Source organism: Sprattus sprattus (assembly GCF_963457725.1).
Source record: "Sprattus sprattus genome assembly, chromosome: 4".
Taxonomy (NCBI): Eukaryota; Metazoa; Chordata; class Actinopteri; order Clupeiformes; family Clupeidae; genus Sprattus; species Sprattus sprattus.
This window is the reverse complement of record NC_137923.1, coordinates 18,652,102-18,663,119: the sequence shown is the minus strand read 5'-3', so window position 1 is coordinate 18,663,119 and position 11,018 is coordinate 18,652,102. Positions and strand designations below refer to the sequence as shown.

The 11,018-nt window shown below is 41.9% G+C and overlaps 1 protein-coding gene across 1 annotated transcript; it reads left to right on the top strand.

Annotated features, from left to right (window-relative positions):
• LOC308363401 (ankyrin repeat domain-containing protein 34C) lies at positions 1 to 1,455 on the top strand (the record flags this gene model as incomplete). Its single annotated transcript, XM_080836212.1, has 1 exon — positions 1 to 1,455. The coding sequence occupies one exon, from the start codon at positions 1 to 3 to the stop codon at positions 1,453 to 1,455; it is 1,455 nt and encodes a 484-aa protein (XP_080692338.1).
• Between the last annotated feature and the right edge of the window lie 9,563 nt (positions 1,456 to 11,018).

Here is an 11,018-nt window from a genome sequence, read left to right as displayed (position 1 = left end):
ATGGCAGAGCCTCAGGAGTACCTGTCGGATGGGAGTCCCCTGATCATAGCCACGCAGCTGGGCAAACTGCGTCTGGTGAGGTTGCTGGTGGAAGGTGGCGCCCAGGTAAATGAGCGCAACCAGCGGGGCGAAACCCCTCTCCTGGTAGCATGCAAGGCCATGCGTGGCGAGCAGAGTGGCAGCACCATGCTCAAGCTTGTGCACTACCTGCTCAAGCACCAGGCTGAGCCTAACACGCAGGACAAGGCCGGCCGCACCGCCCTGATGTACACCTGCATTGAGCGGGCCGGAGCAGAGGTGGCCTCCACCCTCATCGCAGCTGGGGCCGACCCAAGCCTGGAGGACTACTCAGGGGCTTCGGCGCTGGTCTACGCCATCAACTCCCACCACCAGGAGATGCTTAAAGTGCTGTTGGACGCGTGCCGGGCCAAGGGCTGCGACATCATCATCATCGCCACCGACCTGAGCCCTGATGGGGGTGCAGTGACGCGCCGCTACCTCAACGTGCCCCCGTCACCGAACATGTCACCGGTCTCCTGCATGTCACCCTCAGACATCGAGCTGAAGACCGGCTCCCCTGGCTCAGAGGCTGACTGCGGGAACATCTTCAATTTTCAGGGTGTGGCAACCAGAAGGGTGAGTCGTGGAGCCGTCAGCTCTGCTGATGTGACGGGGGAGTATTCCAAGCATCAACGCCTGCGGTCAGAACCCTGGTTGGCCATCCACAACCTGGCACACCTCAAACAAACCTACGAGGAGGGCCTGAGGCAGAACGCCATGCAGGAAGAAGAGGAGGAGGAGGAAGACACTCAAGGCTCAAGTCACTCCACAGATATCGTAACGTCACTGCACCAAATGAGTCTCTTTCCTGGCAGCGATAATGGCTCAGACTTACATTCTGCTCAGATGTCTCATGTTAAACCTGACTCTGGGAGGACAACTGTGAGGGGGAGCACAGAGAGGCTTTCAGTCAGTACAGAAACACAGGTGGGGTGTGGCCGTCGCAACACTCTCCCCTCGTTGGCTCTGCCTCCTTCCCTCCAGTTGCCGTCGCTAACCTTGAACTACTCCAACTCGGACTCTTACCTTCATAATCAGCCTGGTCTGCACACAGATTCCAGACCTCTCTCCTCTGTCAGCTCTGACAGCTTATCAGCATTTATTCCGTACGGTGTCCCCTCAAAAGAAAGTGGCTTTAAGAAAAACCTACAGGAGCGTTGTGGAGTGAGGCCACAGGCACGCACAGGCAGCTTCCTGCCTCCATTGCCTCTCAACCGTGCCTCAACTGCCTCAGTTTTTGGGCACAGTTTGGAGATGCCCATGGGCTTCAACACAACAGAAGGTCAGCCCAATGAACACTGCCAGTGGCGAAGAAAGTTCCCTCGGCGTCACTATGAACAACTAACAAGCATGGGCAACAGTGCGAGCTCGGAGGAATACATATATGTCCTGTAAAGATGCGCTGTGCTAAATGGTTCTTCTCACAGCACTATTGTGAGTTTAATATTGTATGGACAGACTTGCTATGACCTTAAAAAAGTTACATTGTTAACTAGAAATGCATTTGTAGTGTAAAGAATGTCAATAATACCTTGAAATCTTCAACTCAATTTCACTGAGTCTACTCATACAATGACAGTAAATAAAGGTACAGATAAGTAGTCTCACTGTTGAAAAATAAGAGCATTTTATTGGATGTAGCAGATCTATCAAGTAATAGACTAAGGGACTTAAGAAACCTGCATCTTTGAGAATGAGTCTGATGGTTATGTTGTAGCCTATGCTGAGTATACTTTGTATTGTATTGTTTTTTTAATTTCCCCCTAAGAGGTACAGTATGTGACAAAAGCCAAGTTTGACTGCTTGGACAATAAATGATCTTTGTTCATGTCCATCCTAAGCATAGCTTGCTATTCAGTCGGCCTATATGAGTTAACCTGTCCTCCTCTAAGGTCTATAGCTATGCTAGCAAGTTAAGGAGTGGGTTGTTATCATGGACATTAATAAACCTGATACCAAAAGGCCAGTGGACCACTGTTGGACTCTCTGAGCACCTCTCCGTGGCCTGACGTGCGCCTCTAAACTTTTGTAACTTTCCGTCTCTGTCAATCAGTCAATATATCGGATACACCGTCCGGTTACGCAGTCGTAGAAGTTCTTTTTGGCCTAGATTTTTTTTACAGAGAGGCCTCTGCATGTCTGCGTAAACGGACGACCATAAATTGGGCTTAACGCAGTCGTAGAAGCATATTGTGGCCTTAGAACAGAGATACAACTTAAGAAGAGTATGTGTGCGGTTTCTTACATGGCACACCAAAGGTGACTGCCAACTGCTGTTCTATTTCAGCCAAATAGCCAGCCTTCTCAGAATCATAGCTGGAAGGCTACAAACATAAATGGTTGGAAGGCTATACAATGGCTGATGCTGCATCAGTGTCTGCCCATAGCAGCAATACCTATGCCCAAGTGACAGCTCAGCTTGCAAATGGTAGCACCAACTAAGAGCTGTTATTTTCCTTGTCATCTTTGTCAACATTATCACTCTTACTGGTTTGTTTTTGTTGTCTTGACACGTAGGCAACATCTTAATAAAAGAGCAAGTCTGCTTGATTAGCTAATAGCCCACATAACGCAATGTATAATGAACGTGTGCAAATTATGATGTATTGATTTGTTCGTTATGACGTCAGGACAAATTATGAACACATAATAAAGGTTAACTGAATAGAAGGGGAAAATGCCTCGTTGAATTTATCAAATTAATATAGTTACCATTAGCACCTGCAGCATAAAAAAATTACCACGAGCACGAGCCTTAGAGAAATGGTCAGCCAACAGGCTACTTATCCTTTCACAATCGAGCATCTTAAACACTTTCCAACGTGCTGTCTCTGTGCAAAGTGGGTACCAAGCACACTCAGTTTAGTTTGTTCAACCGAATGGTGACGGAATGCGAAAAAGGTAGGATTAAGCATCTAGGATAATGCGGCCTACCTCAATGCTGCCATCTACTGGCTAGATTAGCTTCTTGCAAATATATCCGCTAAAATGCAAAAGGTACGTTGAGGTAGGCTATTTGAAACGACTCTTGAACGAAAAACATATATACTGTTCTTGTCTCTCCTTGGCATAGGAGATGGATCACCAAACATTCAACATTCCAGAGTCTTCGCGGTCGCAAGAGCCACTAAATGATTTTGATGAGATCCAATGCAGCACCCAAACTGTGCAGGATGAGTTGGCCAGTAATAGGGCCTTAGACACATTTGATGAAATTTCTTTGGTGGTTGCTGCTCTCCAAATAGAGAACACGAAACTTTGGTCAAAACTTGATCAACTGTATGGTGAGGTTGATACACTCCGCAGTGAAAATAATAAACTCAGAGATGAGGTTAAGAGCCAGTGGGAAGCACTAAACAATGTAAGATGCTATAAGGGAACGTTTTATTAGTGTGTCACATTACACATTACACATATCACAACATTCATGCTGCAAACAACACATTCACAACAATTGCCCTCTCAGATAAGGCCTATATACTGAAACCACACAGTGGTTTACCATAACCTGTGTGTGTAAATATATTGATATTGGACTTATTTTGTTTCCTAGGCCTTCGAGTTGTCTAGTCCAGCAGTACCAATCAAAAAGATTATTGGTCACAGAGGCATTGATGTTACAGGGGAAACCACCTATAAAGAGGTTTGGTTTCTTCTGCCACCAAGGTCATAGTCTGAATGTCTCCAGCTAGTTGTTATAAGTATACAAAACTGTGATCTCCTCAGACCACAGCCTCTGACCTTGAAGGTGCTATCCAGCTGGGTATTTCCTACACCGTACAGGAAGCAAGTCGTATGGACCAAAGGGAGGTACTCATCCAGGACTTTGAGGTGGTGGAGAGTGTATATTTCCCAAGGTTTGTGTTTTTTTGTGTGTAAGGATTTCAGGGAATGTAAGACAAAAAAGGAGATAATGTTTATGTTTTATCAGAGAGAGAAAGAGAGAGAGTGAGTATCAGAGTGCGTGTGTATGAGGGGTGGTTGCAGTTAAATGGACCTGCTTCAATGGTATAATAGTGGCCTTTAAATTACTAATATTAGCATTTGGTTTAGGGTTTATTGTGCATGTGTCACATTCACAGCCTGTGTATGACAATGTTATAATATTAATTATACATGCTCATCATCGTGTATGGAAAAACATGTTAGCTCTTGACAGAATAGCTCTTGACAGAATAGCTAGCTTGGAATATTAAAATTATTATCACACCTGTAGTGAATACTAATTTTTGCTTAGTCCTATACTATCCTCTCTGTTTGAACTGAAAGTGTAGGCTTTTTGAAGTGTAGAAGCAGAGTGTACTAGTCATTTAATTTAGGGTTTAGAAGTAATTTTCTGTCGCTTCTTCTTCGTCTTTGCATTTCAGAATAGGCAGTAAATGGACTCCATCTCACCACTACAAAGACTTCCATTTTAAAATCTATGCACCCTTTGGCTTTTTCTATTTCAGAGAGAAATTTGGCATTCATCCTAATGATTATGAGGTAATCATCCTGCCTGCCTGGTCTTTCTTCTCTCCTTTCTTCTGTTTTCTTTCAGTCTTTTGACTTACTTTTGCTTGTGATAGGCCTGGATTTGGAAATTCTGATATCTTTCGGGTTACAGTGGCACAAAAATTGGCGTGGTTTTAAAACATCTGTTGTTATATTGCTGTTGTTTTTTCCTTGTTTGTATTGTTCCTTAACAGACCTTTTTAAACACCTTTCTTTCACCAATCAATATTCCTCATGTAGCTGTCCTTCTGTTCCTGCATTTCCAGGTTTCTCTATGTAGCAAAGCACTGATAGAGCTGTCAAACTCAGGAGCAAGCGGCTCGCTGTTCTGCCTTTCCTCTGATGACAAGTTCATCATTAAGACAATGCAGCGCAAAGAGGCTGAGTTCCTGCAAAGGATGTTGCCTGGATACTACAATGTGAGAAAGGGTGTAGTATATAGAGTGTGTGGTATGGTGTGTGTGTGTGTGTATGGTATGGTGTGTGTGTTGAGTGGTATGGTGTGTTTGTGTTTGTATGCTCACCCAACGTTTCCTCATGTGTTGCATCTCACAGGCTTCTTGTAGGTTTTAACCTCCCACGTGAGCATACCTTTAATCACTTGGGAATTATGTTAGTTCGTCCATTTGTAAAGCTGGCTTCTCAGGCAAACATCGGACTCATGTCAGAAAGACAAAATGCTTTATCATTACAAAGGTTCCATGACAATTAATAGGTCTTCTGCAGGTGTTACTCCCAACTCTCATGCCCATGCTCTCCTCTTCTCACCATGGCCACGCTAGTTCCCCCAATTCCCCTTACTACTGCTCCCTTTGGCTTGAGGGCAAACCAAATCAACTTTTCACTATAACATTTAAACACAATAATGCAAATAATCTTTAGAATGGCTTCCACATCATTGGTAGTTTTTCAAGTCTTTCCCCTTGGCTGTGTAATAATGCTGCTCTGTGTTCCTGGTTCTTGTTGAAAAACAATGTTCAAGTTTGTATTTGCAGTGTTGGGGACCAAGCAGTATTACTTAGTTAGCCCGCTAACTTCCAAAATAAAATGCAACAACTTCTCGGGCATTTGCACATGCTCTACGCAAAGGTAAAGTGTGTGGCTAGGCTGCCTGAAGAATGCATTGTCTGCGCTTGGCTTCACAGTGGTCAGGATGAAAGACCCATAACCCATTTCCTGGGTTTTTAGAAAAATGGCGTAATGAGGTGTTTACTGGGTGATGGTCAATTTAAAAGTGACTGCATTAGCCCAACATTAGGATGACACAATCTCATGCAATACTTTTAATTTCCAGTGCAATCGCTGCGCTCAGAAGAAGAAAGTCCCTTTTATTAAGGGTGGTCTTAACCTTTTGTCCATGACTGTAGTTAATTACTCCCCGACACTGCTTGTTTGTTGCATACACATTATGTAAGATAATCTTTTAATGTAAGCCTGTTTCAAGGACAATTCATATTTCATCTACCACTTCACCCTTATAGACCCTGTTGCGCAACAGGCAAACCCTCCTGCCTAAGTTCTATGGGCTCTACTGCGTGCATATTGGCAGTAAATACATCCACATTGTGGTGATGAACAACCTCCTGCCGATGTCTGTACCCATTCACCTCAAGTACGACCTCAAGGGCTCTACCTACAGGCGGCAGGCATCACGGGAGGAGTGCACCAAGCCATTGCCCACTTACAAGGACCTGGACTTCTTGAGAAACCTACCTGATGGGATACTGTTGGAGGCTGGCCATTATGATGTTCTGAGGAACACCATCCACGAGGACTGTCTGGTGAGTTCTGTGTTTTTTAAGTGCTAAAGCCTAACAGAGGCTAAAGTTAGTTTCTAAAATAAAAGTGTACTGTATGTAATAGGGTTGTGTAAAAATGACGATGGACGATGATATCGTCCATCGTCATTTTTGACCCACCATCAAAATGATGGTGCCACGCCCCGATCCCCCCCCCATATAAATTAAAGTCAGGCATGTAACATTATATGCAAAAGGAAGGTGTATACCTAACATTTCAGGATTCCTTTGCTCGTCTATTCAGAAATGCGTTCCTTATCAAGGGTCCAACTGTAACTGTTGTAACATGTTGGATACACCCAACAGAGGCACAGGATTGGATGTATGAGGTTTATCTTTATGGCTAATCTTTTCCCATCAGCTTCTGCAAAGCTTCAGAATCATGGACTACAGCCTGCTGGTGGCGATCCACAAAATACAACAGGGGACGGAGAAGTCCCCTCCACTAGTGTCTAATTACAGGTTAATATTTGTGGAATATATTGCTTGAGCAGTTTAAGCTGTACCACTAAGTGGCTTACCTAGATTTACTTTATGGTAATACATTATGGTAAATCTTTTATCATTAAGACCAGTCATAGTAGTTATATAGAGTATGTCTGTGTGTGTGTGTGTGTGTGTGTGTGTGTGTGTGTGTGTGTGTGTGTGTGTGTGTGTGTGTGTGTGTGTGTGTGTGTGTGTGTGTGTGTGTGTGTGTGTGTGTGTGTGTGTGTGTGTGTGTGTGTGTGTGTGTGTGTGTGTGTGTGTGTGTGTGTGTGTTTATGCATGTGTTATTGTAATTGTGTGTGGGTCTTTGTGAGGTTGCAGCAATGGAGTAATTCCAGCAACCACATGCAAGGGTGAGAAGATGTGGGTCTTTGCTGGTATCATTGACATCCTGCAATCCTACAGGTGCCTCTATTCCACTGATCGTACTGACTACTGACAGTCAATTAATTAATTAGCACTCATGAACTGCTCATGTAGAGCGTCATATTAATCAGCAAATGTGTTATTAATATATATATATAATAATGAGTATATATATGTATATTTATAAAAGATAACCAAATGTATCTAGTATAGGAAATCCCAATTTTCTTTCTGGCTTTAGGCTTTTGAAGAAGTTGGAACATTCTTGGAAAGCCATTTTTCAGGATGCTGTAAGAGATTCCCATACAGCAGTAATACCAGTTATTCATTTTGTTATCTTAAATGCTTTCTAAAACACTGAATTCATGTAAACCTGTGCTGACCTTGTCCTTAGGATACTGTGTCAGTGCATCGACCAGGGTTTTATGCTGATCGCTTTGAGAAGTTCCTCTGGGAAAAGGTCTTTAAGAGGAGGGTTGCATGTAAGTGTCTGTTACTTGTCTTGGTGTGTGTGTGTGTGTGTGTGTGTGTTTGTGTGAGTGTGTGTTTACAGTATCCAAAAAGGTGTGTTGACAAAGACACACTTATTGTTCAAATGCTTTAGGGTGGATAATATACAGGTATAGAAAATATGTATGGATCTCTCACTTCCTCTCTACCTTAGATGTTCATTTCTAATTTTGTCCTTGGTATCATTTCACTCTACATGTTCCATGAATCTCTCACCTATTGTTCCTTCTCTTTCTTTGCATAGTGAAGTCCTCTTTATCAAAGAGCAGCCGAGTAGGATATCACCATGATCCGTGGCGGACCCCACACTCAAAAAAGTGAACTCTGTGAGTTGCTGAATCAAATAAATGTACTTATATTCAATTTATTTAACATTTCTGAGTTCCGTTTTAAAATCTAGTCCACTTTAGTAAGTCTAACTTAAAATGGAAACTTGTTAAAGCAAAAGAAGTCAGCCAAGTTAATTCAACATAACACTGTTGAAAGAATGGCACAATTACCTCTTAAATGTAGTCCACTTTAGTAAGTCTAACTTAAAATGAAAGCTTTTTAAAGCAAAAGAAGCCAGCTAAGTTAATATAACATAACACTGTTGAGTGAATGGCACGATCACCTCTAAAATCTAGTCCACTTTAGTAAGTCTAACTTAAAATGAAAGCTTTTTAAAGCAAAAGAAGCCATCTAAGTTAATATAACATAACACTGTTGAGTGAATGGCATTATCACCTCTAAAATCTAGTCACTTTAGTAAGTCTAACTTAAAATGGAAACTCGTTAAAGCAAAAGAAGCCAGCTAAGTTAATTCAACATAACACTGTTGAGTGAATGGCACAATCACCTCTATACAAGAATGTCCTAGATGGGTTTCTGTAGGTCACATTGCACATCCTCAGAAGCTGACTCCATTTTGAGTGTGATGCTGTGTTCAAATGAATGTGCTTGAGGTCACAGTCTTACCCAGCTGGTATATTTTATTCTGTGATGTTGAAATAGTTGTGCATGGTTTAAGAGTGATATTGCTGGTCATACTGTATTTCAAATAAATAATATTACAGAACCAAGGTATGGCATGGTGGCTCAGGTGCTTGCACTGCCGCCTCACAGCAAGAAGGTCATGGGTACGATTCCCGCATGGACACTGTTGGTTCAGGGGACAGGTCCTCCCCAGACCCTCAGTGCTCAGGTGGGCTACGTACCTCCCGGGCCTTTCTGTGTGGAGTTTACATGTGTCCTCCCAGTGTCCACAACAGCAAACTCTCCTATCAATCCCTAACCAAGATGGATGATTCACTTCACTTGGTCCCCAGGTGCTTAAAAGCTGCCCACTCCTCCTGGGGTCCTGGAGGAAGGACAGTCCGGGATGGGAAAATGCAGAAGTCAAATTCACAGCGACATGTGTCTGTGTGTGATTGTGTGTGTGGTCATCTACTATATGCACATGTGCAACATTGTGCAACAATAAACTGACTGAAGTCAGTCTTGTTTGTTTGTTGACATAAATAGGCTTTATAACAATGAAAACCATTTAGGTACTGCTTATTCAAGTCCGTTAAGTTGGAATTACAAGGAGCTGTTCAGTTGGTGTTAGTAAATCCATTTGAGTTAGAATTACAAGGAGCTGTTCAGTTGGTGTTAGTAAATCCATTTGAGTTAGAATTACATAAGTGAGTTAGGTCAGTGTAATGAAGGTCTGTTTAGTCAGATGAACACTGCCTGATCAATTATGTTAAGTTAGTTATTTCCTCTGTAATTATAGTGTTACATTAGTTTGAACAAAACTCAGTTAGGTGGAAAACATTGACATAACAATGTTAAGTAATTTGAACAACTAATTTTTTGGAGTGCAGCCGGAGGTCTATCAACTCCAGGCCCAATAACATCAACCAAACCAGCCTGAGTAGTATTCTGAAAAAGAGCCCCAGCTACGAGGCCAACAAGACAACAACTGCTCCAGGCCACAGCTCTGCATCTCTCAAGGAGTGCTGTAGAACCTGATAATGTAATAATTTCCCGATAATGTAATAACTCCCGATAATGTAATACAAATCCCTTCATAAGTCCCTAAAACATGTAATAAAACCTGATAATGTAATAATACCCCGATAATGTAATAAAGTGCATTTCCCAATAATTTTGCAGAACCTGATAATGTAACAATTACCTGATATTGTAATAACTTTGGTTGGTGCTGTAGCATCAGGTCTCCAGTTTCAGAGGTCCAAACAGTGAAGCTGTCCAGAGACCTGCTGCTTCACTATTAGCAGATACAGTATATATTTTATATGATTGCGAATGCACAATTTTTACAATGGTGAAAGGGATATTCAGTGGTAATCAACTAATAGAGAAAAAATAAGAACATTTTGGTATGTTATAGACCGGCAGCTAATGGGCACATAGAACATTGAGTTTCTAAGTCCTCATTGATCATCAATAGCTGACATTTCGCTATTTGATTTATATCAAATTCTCTTTTGATTTTGTGTGGCAATGTCCCTTAAAAATTACACTATATACTGCAAAAACATCACGCAACATGCATTTCCTCTACTTTCCCTTGACTTTGCACATGACAAGACAGTTTGAATGGATCCTCTGTTGGCTTGTCCTTTCAGTGGAAAACACAATGGCTAAAGACATCAAGACTCATCCTTTCCATTTTCCACCTGCCATTACTCATATCCAACAGATCAAGTTATTGCCTCATTTGCACTTATTTTGTGTTTTGAGATGGATGTGTTTGTGAACCTTGCTCATAGATATGGCCTAATTTTACAATATCAGGAATTTATTACATTATCAGGTTCTGCAAAATTGAGGCTAACCTGATAATGTAATAACTTCCAATTAATGTAACATTTTATTAGATTATTGGTATGGCGATTGTTACATTATTGGGAAATGCACTTTATTACATTATTGGGATATTATTACATTATCAGGTTTTATTACATCTTTTAGGGACTTATGAGGGATTTTTTATTACATTATCAGGGTTATTACGTTATCAGGAAATTATTACATTATCAGGTTCTACAAGTGCCATTTCATGGACTGAATTACAACATTATTTTCAAACATAACAAACCCCCCCCCCCCCCCCCCTTTCTCGCGTAAATATTAAGGGAGTTGCCACATCAGCTTGATCAGCATACCACAGTGAAAACAACGCTTAACTTATAAAACAAGAGGATTTGACTCTTAAAGGCTCCATTGGGGGAGCCAGCTACCTGCTGAAGTGGCCCCAGGAAGAGACAGAAATAGCCTTAATTTAACAGTGTTGCCTGGCAGCTGATTTTACTA